Source organism: Pecten maximus, chromosome 18, assembly GCF_902652985.1.
Source record: "Pecten maximus chromosome 18, xPecMax1.1, whole genome shotgun sequence".
NCBI classification, from domain to species: Eukaryota; Metazoa; Mollusca; class Bivalvia; order Pectinida; family Pectinidae; genus Pecten; species Pecten maximus.
Genome location: NC_047032.1, coordinates 22,530,170 through 22,553,112, shown reverse-complemented (window position 1 = coordinate 22,553,112; position 22,943 = coordinate 22,530,170). Strand labels below are relative to the sequence as shown.

General features: G+C 37.9%; 1 protein-coding gene across 1 annotated transcript in view; it reads right to left on the bottom strand.

Annotated features, from left to right (window-relative positions):
• LOC117316315 (nuclear receptor coactivator 3-like) overlaps window positions 1–21,538 on the bottom strand; it is a 64,335-nt gene extending 42,797 nt beyond the window's left edge. Inside the window, exons 1-2 of the mRNA XM_033870855.1 lie at window positions 21,495–21,538; window positions 646–815 (exon numbers count right to left, since the gene is read on the bottom strand). Of these exons, the coding sequence (XP_033726746.1) occupies window positions 646–815; window positions 21,495–21,538 (214 nt within the window). The remainder of the gene's footprint in view (window positions 1–645; window positions 816–21,494) is intronic.
• Between the last annotated feature and the right edge of the window lie 1,405 nt (window positions 21,539–22,943).

The window sequence follows — 22,943 nt, the reverse complement described above, 5'->3', positions numbered from 1 at the left end:
CAGCTGGATAGGCCGGAGGTCATTGGAATGACCTTGTGAGCTATGATGCCAGATATCAACATTCCTTCTATTTCATAGCAAACTCACCAACAAATCTGTCTATATCAACCTTATTTAATAGGAATAAGAATAGAAATATATGGAAAGGAATATGTCTAAACCAACTGATTAGATGCATTATGTTATATTTGAAGGATTTGAAGTGCATACCTCGTTTGAGGTATTAGAAGCCTTATCTCATTTGAAGGATTTGAAGTGCATACATCGTTTGAGATATCCAAAGCCTTATCTCATTTAAAGGATTTGATGTGTTGCCTTGTTTGAAGGATTTGATTTTACCCTGGATGAAGGATTTGATGTTACCTAGTTTGAAGGATTTGATATGTTGCCTTTTTTGAAGGATTTGATTTGATACCTTGTTTGAAGGATTTGATGTTACCCTGGATGAAGGATTTGATATGTTACCTTGCTTGAAGGATTTGATGTGATACCATATTTTGAAGGATTTGATTTGTTACCTTGTTTGAAGGATTTCCAGCTGCAATATCTTGTTTGACGGATTGAATTTAAGCATTACCTTAGGTATTTGAAGCCTTAATTGCCTCATTTGAAGTGATACGTAATTTGAAGTATTTGAAGCCTTACCTTGTTTGATCTGTTTGATTTGATTCAGACTCTCCTGTAGTATTGCACACTTCTCCGGTTTGACTAAGAAGGAGTTCATGTCCGTGATCCTCGCTGAAATTAACTCTGCAAGCTCCTCAAAGTACCCGTTCTCCTGGTCCCTACGTCGCCTTTCATTTAGGCATTTCTGTCTGCAAAACACCAAGAAGAAACATATTCATTTAATATAATTTCATTTCAAAAGCAAATCATGTTCTATACCTGGCATACAAAGTTTATTTATTTTTGACATTCCAGTGAAACCTGTCTGTACAGGGTATTGTTAAATGAACCAGAGACTTTATATAGAGGCTCATAACCTATGAATTGTGTTACATTGGAAGTCCAAACCTATGGCCTCAATAGACAGGTAGTAACTATGTAAATAAAGGTGCCCTTTATAGATAGATATTTGCATACAGGTGGCCTTTTCAGACAGGTGGGTTTTTCTTATACACAGTTGGCTTTCAGGGCAGGTTTGAGAGCAAAACGAAAAGTGCACATAAATTTTCTATATCAATTTTCAGTACACTATTATTGCACACAACAATTGTGAACCGCACAAAATGGCTGAATGGACACATTTAAATGTGCACTTTTGATTAACAACTGTTGTGAGAGAAAACAATACTATCCACACAACTGTTTTTTGTTTTTTTTTCAAAATTCTATTTCACAAAATTACAATTATTAGCTATATTTGAAATCACAGGACACTATCTTATCAAGGTAGTAAGTCTACGTTGGGAACAGACGTTGATTCTATAGACAAGCTTGTATATGTTGGGGACCAGACGTTGATTCTATAGACAGGCTAGTATATGTTGGGGACCAGACGTTGATTCTATAGACAGGCTAGTATATGTCGGAGACCAGACGTTGATTCTATAGACAAGCTAGTATATGTCGGAGACCAGACGTTGATTCTATAGACAAGCTAGTATATGTTGGAGACCAGACGTTGATTCTATAGACAGGCTAGTATATGTCGGAGACCAGATGTTGATTCTATAGACAAGCTAGTATATGTCGGAGAACAGACGTTGATTCTATAGACAAGCTAGTATATGTTGGGGACCAGACGTTGATTCTATAGACAAGCTAGTATATGTCGGAGACCAGGTGTTGATTCTATAGACAGGCTAGTATATGTTGGGGACCAGACGTTGATTCTATAGACAAGCTAGTATATGTTGGGGACCAGACATTGATTCTATAGACAGGCTAGTATATGTCGGAGACCAGACGTTGATTCTATAGACAAGCTAGTATATGTTGGGGACCAGACGTTGATTCTATAGACAAGCTAGTATATGTTGGGGACCAGACATTGATTCTACAGACAAGCTATATGTCAGAGACCAGATGTTGATTCTATAGACAGGCTAGTATATGTCGGAGACCAGACGTTGATTCTATAGACAAGCTAGTATATGTCGGAGACCAGACGTTGATTTTATAGACAAGCTTGTATATGTTGAAGACCAGATGTTGATTCTATAGACAGGCTAGTATATGTTTGGGACCAGATGTTGATTCTATAGACAAGCTAGTATATGTTGGAGACCAGACGTTGATTCTATAGACAAGCTAGTATATGTTGGGGACCAGACGTTGATTCTATAGACAAGCTAGTATATGTTGGGGACCAGACGTTGATTCTACAGACAAGCTATATGTCAGAGACCAGATGTTGATTCTATAGACAAGCTAGTATATGTTGGAGACCAGATGTTGATTCTATAGACAAGCTAGTATATGTTGGGGACCAGACGTTGATTCTATAGACAAGCTAGTATATGTTGGAGACCAGACGTTGATTCTATAGACAAGCTAGTATATGTTGGAGACCAGACGTTGATTCTATAGACAAGCTAGCATATGTCAGAGACCAGACGTTGATTCTATAGACAAGCTAGTATATGTTGGGGACCAGACGTTGATTCTATAGACAAGCTAGTATATGTTGGGGACCAGACGTTGATTCTATAGACAAGCTAGTATATGTTGAAGTACAGACAGCATTTATCTATTAATTCCATATATATAAATGTCTGTTCACATACACGTGACATTTCACTGTTAGCAGTATATAGAAGCTTAGTAAACATTTCAATATTTCATTCCTGCATGAACTATCTGCCTACATGTCAGGAAAATGTCTTTCTATATCTAGAAATAACACTCCTGGGAAAACAAACAAAATCTCATATAGACAATGAGTTTATTATTTGGGAAGTATGAATATTAGTTATTAGATGTTTAATTTGTATACATATATGTATTAGGTGTAGAAATATGTATGTAAACAGTCAATATATGTATTAAAAAATACCTGTACATAAACACACCTATACTTCAACAAAACTGTATATTACACTGTATCTAGATCTGTATACAAATATAAATACATATACCTGTATGTACCTGTCTGTATATGATTGTAGGACAGAATAATGATTTAAATTTGAGTCATAAATATTTATACAATTATCTATTTGGATTTGTCAGTGAACTTGTCACCAGAATGCAGGCACTGTTAATCAGTTTCCATAACAAATATACTTGACACTGACAGATACACTATTTGAAAGTAATATATATCTTATGGAAAACTTGGGAAATATCTTGTCACTGCCCCATATATCATCAACATATGCCCAGTCCCTCAGCTTGACTTAAAAACCACACCTGAGTATCTTACAAAACCACATCTGTGTAATAACTTCTACAACACCACACCTGTATAAGTTACAACACTACACCTGTATAACTTACAACACTGTACACCTGTATAACTTACAACACCACACCTGTATAACTTACAACACCATACCTGTATAACTTACATCACCACACCTGTATAACTTACATCACTGTACACCTGTATAACTTACATCACCACACCTGTATAACTTACATCACTGTACACCTGTATAACTTACATCACCACACCTGTATAACTTACAACACTGTACACCTGTATAACTTACAACACCACACCTGTATAACTTACAACACCATACCTGTATAACTTACATCACCACACCTGTATAACTTACATCACTGTACACCTGTATAACTTACATCACCACACCTGTATAACTTACATCACCACACCTGTATAACTTACATCACTGTACACCTGTATAACTTACATCACCACACCTGTATAACTTACATCACCACACCTGTATAACTTACAACACCACACCTGTATAACTTACATCACCACACCTGTATAACTTACATCACTGTACACCTGTATAACTTACATCACCACACCTGTATAACTTACATCACCACACCTGTATAACTTACATCACTGTACACCTGTATAACTTACAACACTACACCTGTATAACTTACATCACTACACCTGTATAACTTACATCACCACACCTGTATAACTTACAACACCACACCTGTATAACTTACATCACCACACCTGTATAACTTACATCACCACACCTGTATAACTTACAACACCACACCTGTATAACTTACATCACCACACCTGTATAACTTACATCACCACACCTGTATAACTTACAACACCACACCTGTATATCTTACAACACCACACCTGTATAACTTACATCACCACACCTGTATAACTTACATCACCACACCTGTATAACTTACAACACCACACCTGTATAAGTTACAACACCACACCTGTATATCTTACATCACCACACCTGTATAACTTACATCACCACACCTGTATAACTTACATCACTGTACACCTGTATAACTTACATCACCACACCTGTATAACTTACATCACCACACCTGTATAACTTACATCACCACATGTACACCTGTATAACTTACATCACCACACCTGTATAACTTACATCACCACACCTGTATAACTTACATCACCACACCTGTATAACTTACAACACCACACCTGTATAACTTACAACACCACACCTGTATAACCGAGACTGAACGTCACACAGCCATGTTCTATGATGGAAGGCTATGTCATATATATACCAGACTTAACAAGGGAACCGAGACTGAACGTCACACAGCCATGTTCTATGATGGAAGGCTATGTCATATATATACCAGACTTAACAAGGGAACCGAGACTGAACGTCACACAGCCATGTTCTATGATGGAAGGCTATGTCATATATATACCAGACTTAACAAGGGAACCGAGACTGAACGTCACACAGCCATGTTCTATGATGGAAGGCTATGTCATATATATACCAGACTTAACAAGGGAACCGAGACTGAACGTCACACAGCCATGTTCTATGATGGAAGGCTATGTCATATATATACCAGACTTAACAAGGGAACCGAGACTGAACTAGACACTTTACCTTATATATACTCTTATATATCAGGCAATACCAGACTAGCAAGGGAACTGAAACATTCATTTCCACTATCTCAACAACAGCTAAAACCATATCAGGCATATGTATTCCGTAAGTTTCAGCGTTTCTAAGCAACATTTACCTACAACCTAAGTTGTCAGTATACAAGTACAGATCACCAGCTGGTTTTCAAGGATAAAAAAGCTTCTATCAAATTGACTTTTAGGATGATTTCTTTGTATCACTGAATAAACTGTTGTGGGTTTGAAATGCTTCAGAACTAGACAGTGTAGCATGGGCTTCATAGTGTAATAGGAATTAGAAGTAATGAAAAATAGCCTTCCCGATCCGAGACTCAAAGTAGTGACCTCTCGCTCACAAGGCAAACATCCTACCATTGTAGGCTAAAGACTCCTGTATCTTAAGACAACCTCAACCAAGGTTCTTTAGCTCCAAGGAAGCCTCTCAATCTCCTATAGCTTTCAATTGGATTGGTAAATGGTACCAAATATTAGTAGGAAGGAGTAATAATAAATACCATGTCCGTGCACTTGTTGGGCTTCGAACTAGCGACATCTTGCTCTCGAGGCAAACATCCTACCACGCTAAAGGAAATTTCCTGTAGACTGAGGTAGTAATTGGTAACCTTATACACTCTACACCTTTACATTAGTAGCAGTAAGCTATTGTGCCCTGAGTGCTAATGAAAGTCTTGAATCCTGAAATCAATTATACTTTTAAAAAGGACTAAACAGTCACATGTAGTGTGTGCTTTAATTTCTAGTCAGTACGTATACCTTTGCGTGATCTCTAGAATCATCATGATCTGCTGTCTTTTGTCCTCATTTCATCATGCAACCATTGTCATAACAATACAACTTTATCAAAATGGATCTAATGTAATAGTGTCAGCATTACACTGATCTGTTCTACAATGATGCTTGAAATGCAATCTGTTTCTTGAAAACACTTTTTATGTAATAGGATTGCTGCAGGGATGCAAGCATACATAGTCATTGGGGATGAAACCTGCCACCCCCAGCTAAAAACTATGTCTGCCACTCACTCTACTGATCAAAATAGTGGAAAAATTCCCTTTTGTGTCTTCACTGGTGATCAATCTGACCCCTAGCACTGTCAGCCAGCCAGCCAGCCAGTCTATTGATCAAACCAGAGGAAAATTCCCTCAAACTCATGACCCCAACGCAGTCAGCCACTCAAATAATGAAGCTAGAGGAACATTCCCTCTTGTGTCTTCACTGGTGATCAATCTGACCCCAAGCACCATCAGCCAGCTGTATACTGATCAAACTAGAGGAAAATTCCCTCTATAGTGTCTCTCCTGGGGATTGAACCAAAGACCCAATCACTGTCAGCCACTCAAATGATCAAAATAGAGGAAAATTCCCTCTAGTGTCTCTAATGGGGATTGAACCAAAGACCCAATCACTGTCAGCCACTCAAATGATCAAAATAGAGGAAAATTCCCTCTAGTGTCTCTAATGGGGATCAAACCAATATCCACTTATAGCTCCACAGTCTGCCACTGTACTGATTGAGCTAGAGGAAAATTCCTTTCTGACCTGGATGTTTGGTTTATTTTGTTTAACGTCCTATTAACAGCCAGGGTCATTTAAGGATGTGCTTGGTTTTGGAGGTGGAGGAAAGCCGGAGTACCCAGAGAAAAACCACCGACCTACCTACGTATATATACGGTCAGTACCAGGCAACTGCCCCACATGGGTTTCGAACTTGCAACCCAGTGTTGGCATGGAGGACTACATGTATATATATAGTGATAAAGTGCTGGGACACCGGTACCTTAACCGCTCGGCCACCGCTGCCCCTCCTGACCAAGAGGGAACTTTCCTCTAGCTCACAGTGAAACTAGAGGGTGAATAATAGTATTTATAGGTAAAATTAAAACCTACCTGGCACACTTCACTCTCCTGTTCTTACATATGCTTGCCCCCTAATTACACAACATTAAACCTTATTCTTTGATCCCAACAAAGACTTTCAATCTCGTATATATATTTTAAACATGGATAATCAAATTTGTAAGAATGACAGCTGGCAAGTTAAACAAGTGTGTCTACATTTGGAATCAAACTCTAAAATCCAATATAAGATATTTCTTTAACATTCAAATTTTTAGTTGAATATTTTGACATTCATAAATTTATTACTTCTGAGTAATTGAATTCACTGCAAACTCTCGTACAAGAGCATGAGTATGAAAATATTTCAGTTTGTTTATAACAAGTTAGCTATAACATGTGTATTTATATGTATGACTGGACTGACAAACCATAAGAACAAGTCACATCAAGTTTTTTTTTAAAACCTCAAGGCTAAGCTGTGTACTAGGTAGACCATACAGGTGTCAAATTCAAGGCTGAGTTTTTACCTGTATATGTGTGTACTATACACAGTGGGTCACACTTGCCTACACATACCTAAACTTTAAGCATAAATTCAAAGCGCTCAAGTTTATCCTTGTAATTTATCTGTTTTGTAAAGCTGTTGTTGCATATTTTAAAACACAGATACGTTCTGTCTAATACCATGCCTATACACACCATACTACTCCACAAATAAACCGCCTTCTTCATGTTTGCAGAATCGTTAATTTTAATATATCAAGCAAAAAGTGGTTCTCAACTAAGCCAATCGGAAATGGGCTTATTCAAGCAAGGTGTGTAGAGTGATCATGATGTTATAGAGTTTCAAGGGGCAAGTGTGTGTAGTGTATACAGATATAGGGGGCCAGTGTGTGTGATGTTATACAGATATAGGGGGCCACTGGCCAGTGTGTGTGATGTTATACAGATATAGGGGGCCAGTGTGTGTGTTGTTATACAGATATAGGGGGCCAGTGTTTGTAGTGTAATACAGATATAGGGGGCCAGTGTGTGTGATGTTATACAGATATAGGGGGCCAGTGTGTGTTGTTATACAGATATAGGGGCCAGTGTGTGTGATGTTATATGGATATAGGGGGCCAGTGTGTGTAATGTTTATACAGATATAGGGGGCCAGTGTGTGATGTTATACAGATATAGGGGGCCAGTTTGTGTTGTTATACAGATATAGGGGCCAGTGTGTGTGATGTTATATAGATATAGGGGGCCAGTGTGTGTAATGTTTATACAGATATAGGGGCCAGTGTGTGTGATGTTATACAGATATAGGGGGCCAGTGTGTGTAATGTTATACAGATATAGGGGGCCAGTGTGTGATGTTATACAGATATAGGGGCCAGTGTGTGTGATGTTATATAGATATAGGGGCCAGTGTGTGTGATGTTATACAGATATAGGGGACCAGTGTGTGTGATGTAATATAGATATAGGGGGCCAGTGTGTGTAATGTTATACAGATATAGGGGGCCAGTGTGTGTAATGTTATACAGATATAGGGGCCAGTGTGTGTAATGTTACAGCTATAAGGGGCCAGTGTGTGTAATGTTACAGCTATAAGGGGCCAGTGTGTGTAATGTTACAGCTATAAGTGGTCAGTGTGTGTAATGTTACAGCTATAAGGGGCCAGTGTGTGTAATGTTACAGTTATAAGGGGCCAGTGTGTGTAATGTTACAGCTATAAGGGGTCAGTGTAATAGTATACAACTTTAATGTCAGCTCACTGAAACTGTATATAACTATTAGGGGCTATATACAGTATATAAAGGGCACTGTATTAGAAGTGTGTTGTTTATATAGCTTTAATAAGTGGCGGAACAGAAGAGTGTTTAAATTACAAATGAGTGACATTATAAACAATATCACACCCTTAAGTATTATATATCACATCTACTTAGGGTTACACTGTTTGTACTGTTAAGCCAACACACTGTACATTTGTTGATATTTTGTGCGTGCATGAAAGAGATTTTTTTACACTTTTAAAATTACATATGACACGTTAATAATAATAGAAATTGTAGTATGATTTGACGGTTCGCTGAACACTTCGGTTGTTCCAGAACATATACTCTGCACTATACCAAGGAATAGATATATATATGTACATATATATGTATATAAGAAAAATAATGAACCCTTTTACCCCCTTGTTTTTATGCCAGGGCCAGAACATATAATAGTGCTTGCCAGGCCCTACACACTACTGGTATGTTATAGCTACTATGGCTAAAAATAATGAGTCAACTTACCACACACTGCTGAACTGAGCTTTAAAATCCACAACAAGATCATTATTAGATGGTTGTATTTTAAACACAAACCACTACACAGTATATATATAATTATGGGTCATTGACTGCTAAAACTCCATATCCCTGGTTCCATACACACAATATGTGTGCTCTATATTTTCCTGTAATGCTTTAACACAGATATATTCCGATGATATTTTAATGCAAACACATGGCCGCAGCCAGCTCCTAGGTTATGGTGTCCGTTTGGATGTAAACACAGTTAACTGTAGCTACCTGTATAGGACAAACCTATAACACATACATCTGTCACATGGTCAAATCAATCCTAAGGGATCCACTACCGGATCCCCTGTAAGGTGTTAGGGGTAGGGACAGACCCCTATCCCCAGAAATCCATGTGTAATCCCATGGTGTTGGGGCTCCTATAAATACACAGACACAAGGCAGAGCCACTGTGAGCCAATGTTACCTGTATATATTGCCAGTCTTGCCATACAATACACAGCTTTACATAAGCTATTTACACAGTGCAAACAATACAAGGTCAGTCACACTAGCCTGTACAGGTAAGGCTGGGCTGGTGTTCAATGTAGCCACAATACACATGCTCCAGGCTGTAATCACTGTGTGAGAGCCCATACTCTGCTGTAGTCACTGGGCCAGACCCTGTACTAACTATACTCCACTATAGCTACCACTGTGTGAGATCATAACTACACTCCGCTATAATCACTGTGTGAGACCCTGTACTAACTAGAAGTCACTGTGTGAGACCATGTACTCAACTGTAATGACTGTGTGAGACCCTGTACTAACTACACTACAAACCTACACTACACTGTAATCACTGTACGAGACCCTGTACTAACTATACTCCACTATAGCTACCACTGTGTGAGATCATAACTACACTCCGCTATAATCACTGTGTGAGACCCTGTACTAACTAGAAGTCACTGTGTGAGACCATGTACTCAACTGTAATGACTGTGTGAGACCCTGTACTAACTACACTACACCGTAATCACTGTACGAGACCCTGTACTAACTACACTCCACTGTAATCACTGTGTGAGACCCTGTACTAACTACACTACACTGTAAACACTGTGTGAGACCCTGTACTAACTACACTCCACTGTAATCACTGTGTGAGACCCTGTACTAACTACACTACACTGTGATCACTGTGTGAGACCCTGTACTAACTACACTACACTGTAATCACTGTGTGAGACCCTGTACTAACTTCACTCCACTGTAATCACTGTGTGAGACCCTGTACTAACTACACTCCACTGTAATCACTGTGTGAGACCCTGTACTTACTACACTACACTGTAATCACTGTGTGAGGTCCTGTACTAACTACACTGTGCTGTAATCCCTGTGTGAGACCCTGTACTAACTACACTCTACTGTAATCACTGTGTGAGACCCTGTACTAACTACTCTGCGCTGTAATCACTGTACGAGACCCTGTACTAACTACACTCCACTGTAATCACTGTGTGAGACCCTGTAGTAACTACTCTGCGCTGTAATCACTGTACGAGACCCTGTACTAACTACACTCCACTGTAATGACTGTGTGAGACCCTGTACTAACTACACTACAAACCTACACTACACTGTAATCACTGTACGAGACCCTGTACTAACTTCACTCCACTGTAATCACTGTGTGAGACCCTGTACTAACTACACTACACTGTAAACACTGTGTGAGACCATGTACTAACTACACTCCACTGTAGTCATTGTGTGAGACCCTGTACTAACTACACTCCACTGTAATCACTGTGTGAGACCCTGTACTAACTACACTACACTGTGATCACTGTGTGAGACCCTGTACTAACTACACTCCACTGTAATCACTGTGTGAGACCCTGTACTAACTACACTACACTGTAATCACTGTGTGAGACCCTGTACTAACTACACAACACAGTAATCACTGTGCGAGACCCTGTACTAACTACACTCCACTGTAATCACTGTGTGAGACCCTGTACTAACTACACTCCACTGTAATCACTGTGTGAGATCCTGTACTAACTACACTACACTGTAATCACTGTGTGAGACCCTGTACTAACTACACTACACTGTAATCACTGTATGAGCCCCTGTACTAACTACACACTACTGTAATCACTGTGTGAGACCCTGTACTATCTACACTCCACTGTAATCACTGTGTGAGACCCTGTACTATCTACACTCCACTGTAATCACTGTGTGAGACCCTGTATTAACTACACACCACTGTAATCACTGTGTGAGACCCTGTACTAACTACACTCCACTGTAATCACTGTGTGAGACCCTGTACTAACTACACACCACTGTAATCACTGTGTGAGACCCTGTACTAACTACACTCCACTGTAATCACTGTGTGAGACCCTGTACTAACTACACTACACTGTGATCACTGTGTGAGACCCTGTACTAACTACACTACACTGTAATCACTGTGTGAGACCCTGTACTAACTTCACTCCACTGTAATCACTGTGTGAGACCCTGTACTAACTACACTACACTGTGATCACTGTGTGAGACCCTGTACTAACTAGAAGTCACTGTACATGTGTGAGACCCTGTACTAACTACACTACACTGTAATCACTGTGTGAGACCCTGTACTAACTACACTCCACTGTAATCACTGTGTGAGACCCTGTACTTACTACACTACACTGAAATCACTGTGTGAGGTCCTGTACTAACTACACTGTGCTGTAATCCCTGTGTGAGACCCTGTACTAACTACACTCTACTGTAATCACTGTGTGAGACCCTGTACTAACTACTCTGCGCTGTAATCACTGTACGAGACCCTGTACTAACTACACTCCACTGTAATCACTGTGTGAGACCCTGTAGTAACTACTCTGCGCTGTAATCACTGTACGAGACCCTGTACTAACTACACTCCACTGTAATGACTGTGTGAGACCCTGTACTAACTACACTACAAACCTACACTACACTGTAATCACTGTACGAGACCCTGTACTAACTTCACTCCACTGTAATCACTGTGTGAGACCCTGTACTAACTACACTACACTGTAAACACTGTGTGAGACCATGTACTAACTACACTCCACTGTAGTCATTGTGTGAGACCCTGTACTAACTACACTACACTGTAAACACTGTGTGAGACCATGTACTAACTACACTCCACTGTAATCACTGTGTGAGACCCTGTACTAACTACACTACACTGTAATCACTGTGTGAGACCCTGTACTAACTACACAACACAGTAATCACTGTGCGAGACCCTGTACTAACTACACTCCACTGTAATCACTGTGCGAGACCCTGTACTAACTACACTCCACTGTAATCACTGTGTGAGATCCTGTACTAACTACACTACACTGTAATCACTGTGTGAGACCCTGTACTAATTACACTACACTGTAATCACTGTATGAGCCCCTGTACTAACTACACACTACTGTAATCACTGTGTGAGACCCTGTACTATCTACACTCCACTGTAATCACTGTGTGAGACCCTGTACTATCTACACTCCACTGTAATCACTGTGTGAGACCCTGTATTAACTACACACCACTGTAATCACTGTGTGAGACCCTGTACTAACTACACTCCACTGTAATCACTGTGTGAGACCCTGTACTAACTACACACCACTGTAATCACTGTGTGAGACCCTGTACTAACTACACACCACTGTAATCACTGTGTGAGACCCTGTACTAACTACACACCACTGTAATCACTGTGTGAGACCCTGTACTAACTACACTCCACTGTAATCACTGTGTGAGACCCTGTACTAACTACACTACACTGTAATGACTGTGTGAGACCCTGTACTAACTACACTCCACTGTAATCACTGTGTGAGATCCTGTACTAAGTACACTCCACTGTAATCACTGTGTGAGACCCTGTACTAACTACACACCACTGTAATCACTGTGTGAGACCCTGTACTAACTACACTCCACTGTAATCACTGTGTGAGACCCTGTACTAACTACACTCCCCTGTAATCACTGTGTGAGACCCTGTACTAACTACACTCCCCTGTAATCACTGTGTGAGACCCTGTACTAACTACACACTACTGTAATCACTGTGTGAGAGCATGTATTCAACTGTAGTCATTGTGTGAGACCCTGTACTAACTACACTCCACTGTAATGACTGTGTGAGACCCTGTACTAACGACACTCCACTGTAATCACTGTGTGAGAGCCTGTACTAACTACACACTACTGTAATCACTGTGTGAGAGCATGTACTAACTACACTCCCCTGTAATCACTGTGTGAGACCCTGTACTAACTACACACTACTGTAATCACTGTGTGAGAGTATGTATTCAACTGTAGTCATTGTGTGAGACCCTGTACTAACTACACACTACTGTAATCACTGTGTGAGAGCATGTATTCAACTGTAGTCATTGTGTGAGACCCTGTACTAACTACTTGCTGCTGTAACTTCTTTTTAAGACTGTGTACTTTAAAGTTTTGGCTGATATCTTTCAGGCAGGTTTACTGGGTACTGTATACAGGAACAGTGAAAACCATGCATAGAAACGTCAATTACAGGTGAACAAGGATACAACAGCAAAAATCCTTAAGGAATTACAGCTGCAGTGAGAGTAAACAGGTAGCACTATCTCATATAGCAAAAGTGAAAGGGGAAAAAATGTAAAAACTGCCTAAAGATTTAGAGAGTTTTGGAATAGATGTGCAGTGAATACAAACAGTATAGTGGGTGATTTATAAGCCTGAGAAATGATAACCAATTCCTTATCAGGTTAGCTGCAAGTGCGGCCAATGCAAACCGACTATGTTTTTGGCTGGAACATGCTGATAGGATAGCAGCAGATCTAGAAGGATGGCAGGAAAGATTTGAGGAAGAGAAATGAAGAAAGAATACAAGCGAAAAGTAAAAGAAAAGGAAAATCAAAGTACTGGAAGTACTGAAGACACAAACGAAAACAAATTATTTTAACTGCTTTTGTTTAGTGGGGACATGGTCAACTCTTTGTATGGAACATCACCAATACCTGATTAGGACTAGGACAAAATATTGGCAAGAAAAGAAATTCATATCTACTTTTGATTGCAAGTGTACGGAAGCCAGTTAGGGTCACAGCGAAAAAATATATTATGTCGTAATAACGACTTAGTATCTCGTAATAACGACTTAGCTATGTCGTAATAACGACATAGTATCTCGTAATAACGACTTAGCTATGTCGTAATAACGACTTAGTATCTCGTAATAACGACTTAGCTATGTCGTAATAACGACTTAGTATCTCGTTATAACGACTTAGCTATGTCTTAACTTGCAGCAAGTCATCTGTTGGGACATGTGACTTCATTGGATTGATCAGTTTCAGCTTTTGATTGCTTATTATCAGAAAATATTGCACATAACTTTTTCAAATCCCATTTTAATTTAGTTGTACATTCTAATGTAGTAGAATCTAGTCCTTGTGCATTTTACTGTTTGGGACTGACCAGAATCACAATATCGCCACCAAGTGGCCATCTCGGGTTTTAAGAGTACACAAAAACTATTAATGTTAAACTGGACTCTACAAGTTTGGTACACTATATGCATACATTAAAAGTTCATCTTGGAATATTGGAGCGCAGTGTAAAATATGGCTTAGAAGTCATTTAGTATCTAAATATTATATACGTTGTTGGCATTTTGGCAATGAACAATTTAAAAGATCATAATTGGTGAGAGGTGAAGGTGAAGCTCTTTGTTCCAGTGCCACTTTCAGACATGATTTTAGGTTGCCCTTTGTCCATCGTTTTCCTTTGTGCGTTTGTAAACAATTTACCTGCGACAAAATTCGATGAATGTTCAACCAAAACTGTTAAATATGTGGTCCTCACTACCAGTAAGCCTGAGAGGCGGGGCCAGAAAAGGTCAAAATGACATATATTTCAAAAATCTGCTTCTCAACTCCGAAACATGATAGAATATAGATGGTCCAACGTCCATCAAGTTAAAAACAATCATTTGTACAAACTTGTTATGACAAAATATGTAACTACATTTTTGTATTGTGTTCCTTATTTCTTTCAAAATGTAACAGTTAGTTACTGTAGCATCAACTTGATCGGTTTAATGCAAACATCGTTGAATTTGTAAAATGTTTACACACTACAACCACTTGACTCGAGCAAACGTTTTGTGAAACGGCTCTTACTCTTTGAACATGGATTGAGTAATGCAACAATGAGACCGGTGTTTGGGACTCACGATGAATGCACTTGACTATAAAGTGATTGAACTATCATTGTTTAAATTTACGTGAACCCAACGAAATGAGTAAAAGTAAGAAATACATGTTAGCTTGATGTTCGTTTTGGTATTGCTAAGTACCATACAGTTAAAGATATATGTCCATGGGATTGCGTACTTCAATAAGTTTGTACTATGGCGTCCATGGTAAGCACACTCCGAAATGAGTAGAACGAACATATTGCAACTGTTGAGACATGAATTCTGCTTAGCACCGACAATAGTGTTACTCATCACCTACTATTTCGATGGTTTTACACAGCAAGTGTATTAAAATAGATTATACGTACAGCCATAAATATGAGTTTCAAGGTATTATCATTGTCGGTAAGTATTTTATGGTCCTCATTAAACCAAGACGGTCACGAAGACCCGAAGTTTTGAACCTGTATCTTAATGTTTTGACTTTTTGTATGGCAAGTCAAGTTGTCATCCAATAATCAACCAAATCACTGCATTTCAATCAAACTTCACCGATCTAAATTTTATCGAATTTTTGTTGTATGCATATTGCTACATTGAAAAAACTACGTATCTAAATCTAAACTATGTTTATCTTGTTCAGTTATTACGCGAATATTCTGTTAATATGTTTAAATGAAAGCATTATTAGACATACATACATACATTTGTTCATGTATGCTCGATATATGAACGGCCATGTGTGTAGTTTATGTGCAGTGCACGTTGTTATACAGATGTAGTAGCCTCGTTCTCGGCTCCGTGACAAATCTAGCGATAAATATTTGTATACACTGATATATCAAGGACTCCCCCGGTCAAGCGTCCAGGCCAGTGGTCATTTTAATGTTAGGAGGGAGTGAATGAGCATCTTGGATTGCTATTAATACATGTGTGCAACTAGAATTTTAGATTGTTTGGAAGTATGTTGCTTTAACCCCAGTCGTTGTTGATCTGTTGTATATTTGTACACGCAATAATACCACACATGACTTGCTCCAAGTTAAGACATAGCTAAGTCGTTATTACGACATAGCTAAGTCGTTAATACGAGATACTAAGTCGTTATTACGACATAGCTATGTCGTTGTTACGAGATACTAAGTCGTTATTACGACATAGCTATGTCGTTATTACGAGATACTAAGTCGTTATTACGACATAGCTAAGTCGTTATTACGAGATACTAAGTTGTTATTACGAGATACTATGTCGTTATTACGACATAGCTAAGTCGTTAATACGAGATACTATGTCGTTATTACGAGATAGTATGTCGTTATTACGACATAGTTAAGTCGTTATTAAGAGATACTAAGTCGTTATTACGACATAGCTAAGTCGTTATTACGAGATACTAAGTCGTTATTACGAGATACTAAGTCGTTATTACGAGATACTATGTCGTTATTACGACATAGCTAAGTCGTTATTACGACATAGCTAAGTCGTTATTACGAGATACTATGTCGTTATTACGACATAGCTAAGTCGTTATTACGAGATACTATGTCGTTATTACGACATGACTAAGTCGTTATTACGAGATACTAAGTCGTTATTACGAGATACTATGTCGTTATTACGACATAGCTAAGTCGTTATTACGAGATACTATGTCGTTATTACGACATAATATATTTTTTCGCTGTGACCCTAACTGGCTTCCGTACTTCAGTACCTTCTGTAAAATAGCGATAACAAACTTCAATTGTCAAAATACAACATGGCTGCCTGTCGGCCATGTTGTTTTCCGATTAGTCTCAAAATGCAATATCCATAACAAGGCACCGAGGGGAACCTACATATAAAATTTGAGAAAGATCCCTTCAGCACTTTCTGAGAAATAGCGATAACAAACTTCAATTGTCCAAATCCAAGATGGCTGCCTGTCGGCCGTATTGTTTTCCGATTGGTCTCAAAATGCAATATGCATAACTAATGTAAGCACCAAGAGGAACCTACATATGAAATTTGAGAAAGATCAATTCAGTGCTTTCTGAGAAATAGCAATAACAATCTTCAATTGTCAAAACCTAAGATGGCTGCCTGTCGGCCATATTGTTTTCCGATTGGTCTCAAAATGCAATATACATAACCACCCACCAAGGGGAACCTACATATCAAATTTGAGAAAGATCCCTTCAGCACTTTCTGAGAAATAGCGATAACAAACTTCAATTGTCCAAATCCAAGATGGCTGCCTGTCGGCCATGTTGTTTTCCGATTAGTCTCAAAATGCAATATGCATAACTAGGCACCGAGGGGAACCTACTTATGAAATTTGAAAAAGATCCCGTTCACACTTTCTGAGAAATAGTGATAACAAACTTCAATTGACAAAATCCAAGATGGCTGCCTGTCGGCCTTATTGTTTTCCGATTGGTCTCAAAATGCAATATGCATAACTAGAAACCAAGAGAAACCTATATATGAAATTTTAGACGATCCCTTCAGTACTTTGAGAAATAGCGATAACAAGAATTGTTTACGGATGGAGGGACGGACGGACCACGGACGCAGGGCGATTTAAATAGCCCACCATCTGATGATGGTGGGTTAAAACACCTGGGTCTGATAAACAGACTCTGGAGGCGTAGAATGCGGATGTAGACAGGGCAGGGTATACCATCACAACGGCCACATTAAACTAAGCACTATATTCAAAACTTAGAATTACATGCTCATATTAGCTCAGACTTGAGACAGTTTCTTAATCGCTCATTAGAGTGAACATGATTTTCATATAGCACTCTACGTTATATGTTTACACTCCATACTGTGTAGCTACAAATAATCTATACAACAAAAACACATTCATTCACATGTACAGTGGAATTTTGTTTTTCACTTATGTACATTGCATCAAATATTCTCCGCGATAGTATATGTACCATATACATAACTGTAACTGCATGATACACATATCATGTTAATTAATGTTAGTGAGATGTGAATGTAGCTATATGTATTGATATCATCGATTTCAAAATCAGAGTTTTTTTTTAATCTGCAGCATCTGTCAGATGAAAATGTAGTTCGAATGCCCAAACTGGATGAACTGTACATGTAGTAGCATTCTTCAAAGTCCATTATGAATGCGTTTCATACAAATGTATTTCTTTCAATTGTTCATGTGTTTAAATTATTAGAACACTGAAGTAATTTTTATTTTCATAAAAATGGAAGTACTGCTTATCTTTAAAACTAAATTGGATATTGATAAGATAAATTTGCCAAAATGTTAAAAATCAAACCTTATTAAGTAGAATCTAAACAGTTGTAAATGGCTAAACCCACTATTCTTAACAACAAAATTACTTATTTTGATTCTCTGTCAAATATAATCAGGTTTAAATACTTGAAGACTTTGTCAGAAAAGTTAACACATATATACATTATTAATAGTTGCTTTAATTAAATTAATCTGAATTTGAACATTAAACCGACTTAACAATTTAAATGAAAAAAATGTGTTTTCACCATTGACCATAATTGATAAGAAGAAAATAATTATTTAACTCAACCTATGATATAGTATGTAACAGCCATCAAGACAATACTATTATCTTTAGTCATGCCAAGTTATTTCACAATAGGATATATGCACAACACAAACAAGTTTTACACATTTTTGTTGTTTAGAAGAATAATGAACTTAGTAATTTTTGCTGTTCTTCTCAAATAATATGTACTAGTGTTGTAAAGAAAAAAAGATTAAATAATAATAAATTATTTGCATTGATTTATCAATACTTTACCGTGCATTAGTTTAAAGGTTAATTTAATTCAGAAGCTGAAATGATTTAAGGCAGAAAAAACCGCAGATGTAGGAATATAACATTTCCACTGCCTTTAAATATCTCTGGTTAAATTAAGCAATCAGTACATTTCCATGAAAAATTGTGTTTTCTAAAGAGTTACTGCCCTTTAACCGTCCCTGAAGCGTTCAAAACTCCACCAAACATAATAAAGGTCTATGTAGATGTACATCGTAGACCCCTTTCTTTTTTATAATATGCTTCGACTGTTATGTAATATTTCAAATGATAATGATAGATCATTTTCTATTTTTTTTTTAAACCATCACGAATATTAGAAAAAAAATAATCAGTCGCTATAATTAGAGATGAAATTCTCAGTGACGTCTACATCTGCATGCAGACAGCCACGTTAATGCGGTACGCGATCTGTAAACGAAAAACTTCATGTGCATTACGTAGGATATAATCAATAGATCCGAAGTCAATATTAATATTCACAAGTCCATTTGACATTTCGAAACCCTATTCAGTGATAATTTATTTAACTTTTTATTTGCAAACATGCGTATGGTACTCGACTGCCGTTGTTGTGATATTGTCATGATGAATAAACAACTTTTTTTTCTTTCGTAAAAAAACATCTATATAATCTAACCATCTGCAGACTACATTAATCACATGCAAGTTAATATTTCAGTGAGTAAATGACAGTCAAAGTTGGGTTTGATCACCTACTCTTGCTTTTATTATTGTTTACATTACTGAAAGATGGCGGACAAAATCAGATGCTGGATGAGTGATTTTCAATGTACAAAATAACAACGATATTCCGACGAAACTTTATCAATATTATAACCCATTCAGTAACATGCCACCAAAGAAAAAAAACACATAGATGTCGATGATGAAAATTCAGCGTGATGTTAGTCGATTTTTCTTCCGGGTCACAGGTAAGCAGCAATATGGCGCCAGCGAAAAGTCGATTGTACCATTCCGCGTGAAATCTAAAAAAATTCTTACGTATCATCGACAGAACATACTTAAATTAAATACTTTGAAAACTATCTATTTGTGAGGTTCTGTTGTTTTGTCATATATCTAACGAAACTGCAGTGTTGCATTTGACTCCGTAAGTCACAGGACTATTATTTTTTTGCGATAGAATATGATTGTGAAGTGGCAGTGGAAGTTGTGTCAGAGCGAACGAAAATGCCAAAAAAAAAAAAAAACCATTGTCCTGTCAGCTTCTAAAATACAACAAAACAAAAGGTGATTTTTTTTAATAGCTGAACTTCACTGTATGTCATTTTTTATCGTGAAGTTAAACAAATATTTACTGCATAACATTACGGAGTTACTGTAAAGCAACGTTTAGATTGGCTAACAGCAGTATCCGCCAGAGGCCATCGTAGATTTTGTCAGATACCCTCAAAAGCGCTGACATAGACTCAAACTTACGTTTGTGTCTACGTTTGTGTCAACAAAACAAAAGGTGATTTTTTTTATAGCTGAACTTTACTATACGTCATTTTTTATCGTGAATATTTACGATATTTACAAATATTTACTGCATAGCATTACGGAGTTACTGTAATGCAACGGTTAGATTGGCCAAGGCAGTATCCGCCAGAGGGCATCGTAGATTTTGTCAGCTACACCTCAAAAGCGCTGACATAGACTCAAACTTACGTTTGTGTCAAAAAAGCAGGATAGTGTAAAGATTCGAGGAAAAAATGCAGAAAATGTTGTTTTTTTTGCGTTGTTTTCGGCGACTTTTCAAAACATCCATGCAGTATTTTTCACTCAGCAGATATGCAGATTATAGTGCTTTAATAAACTAATGAACAAATCTAATAGTATGGATTCCGAGTTTTATCTTTTTATTAATAAATTAGCTACATATCAATATGTTCAAATCACACATTGCCAACTATTGAGGAAATTATAAAATATATGCAGCGTTATCTTCTCTAGCTTTGACAGCTCATGCACAGTTGATTGCAAGATCAGGATAACACATATAAATATCTAATTTTTTAACGTCAACCAGACAGTTTCAATGTAACAACACAAAGTTGTAAATCATTATCTTAGAGACTCTCGTAAATAGAATCATAATCACAGAAATTAAACCATCGATAGTCGACCATTAAAAGTACAAACTTCTAATCCAGCACTAACTTCTTTTATATTTTGTAAAAGTTGACAATTATTCTTGGACATTTAAAATCATAAATTTCTTTTAGTACCTGCCACAAATCAGTAACAACCAATCTAGATTGGATTCTGACATGCTAACCATGTAATAAGACTATATGTCGGCCATTATTGTACTTTTTATATATGTTTTAACCTGCTGGAGTGTTGTTACTGTCCCAGTAACTAGAGGGACAGAGCCTACATGATCAGCAATGGCAATTTTTGTATAGATAATGTGTATTTGAGGGCAACTATGATGAGTATTGAAAGGGGACATGTATACGTACTGAGTACTTGTATCGGGCCCCATTACATATTAGTGTTCGTTTAACTTATGGAAATTCCATAACTTAAAATATTAAAATACAATGGTATTACAATTAACAGATCTAGTATGGCATATGCATATATGACTGTTACTAGATAAACACAAAGCAGATGACTCAAATATACAGTGACTTGAAATGCTCAGGCAGTACAGATGCAAAGCTGACGACAAAAAATACATTGTGTCTTGAATAATCAGAAATTCTTTTAGTACAGATTCAAAGCAGACGACACAAACATATTGAATACGAAGAACTTTTTACAGCAGAATTTCAAAGCTGACGACATGAATGTATTGAATAATTAGAAATTTTACAGCAGAACTTCAAAGCAGATGACACAAATACATTGAATGATCAGAAGTTTTTACAGCAGAAATTCAAAGCAAATATTACACAATCAGAAATTCTTACAGCATAGATTCAAAGAAGATGACACAAATATATTGAATAATTAGAATTTTTTACAGCAGAAATTCAAAGCAGACAACAAAAATATATTGAATGATCAGAAATTCTTGCTGTACAGATTCAAAGCAGAGGACACAAACTGTACATAATTTAAAATCCCCGCGTTTCGCAGAATAGCGGGAATTTACTGTCCTATGTTTTTCGTGCGCGATATTTAGCGCGTGTAAGGTGTGCTAGATAGGGCAGCCAATCAGAGGCTGAGTACGTGTAAGATAGTCACGTGAGGGTACACAGGCGCTCGGGCGAAGTATATCGTAGTGTAGTCATTCTAGCCGCGGACTTCTAGGTCGTGACATGGAGCCGGTAAGCCAACAGCAGACCATGCTGTCACAACTGGAAGCAATGCTTTCTTCGAAGTTTAGCTGTCTTCGTCAGGAATTACAGGACAGCCAACGAGATTTTTCGGAAGCTCAGCTTTCGAAAATAGCGGAAATGAGCACTGACGCACACAAATTCAAGTGCAAGGGTAACGAGGAGCAATACAAGTTGAACTCTAAAGTAACTTTTAAACTTCAAGAGGGTCAGAGAGCCTTGCAGGACAACCCAAATTCCAATAGTTTCACACAGTGGGCAGCAGAGAAGATATCTGAAGGTATGGAGCTTTTAAGTCACAGGCAAAAGCTGATTAAGCTGGCGGATTCCTCCGAAACGGGCTCCGCGCGAATGATCTTTTTCTCATCCTGGGGATTTGAATTGGTCACT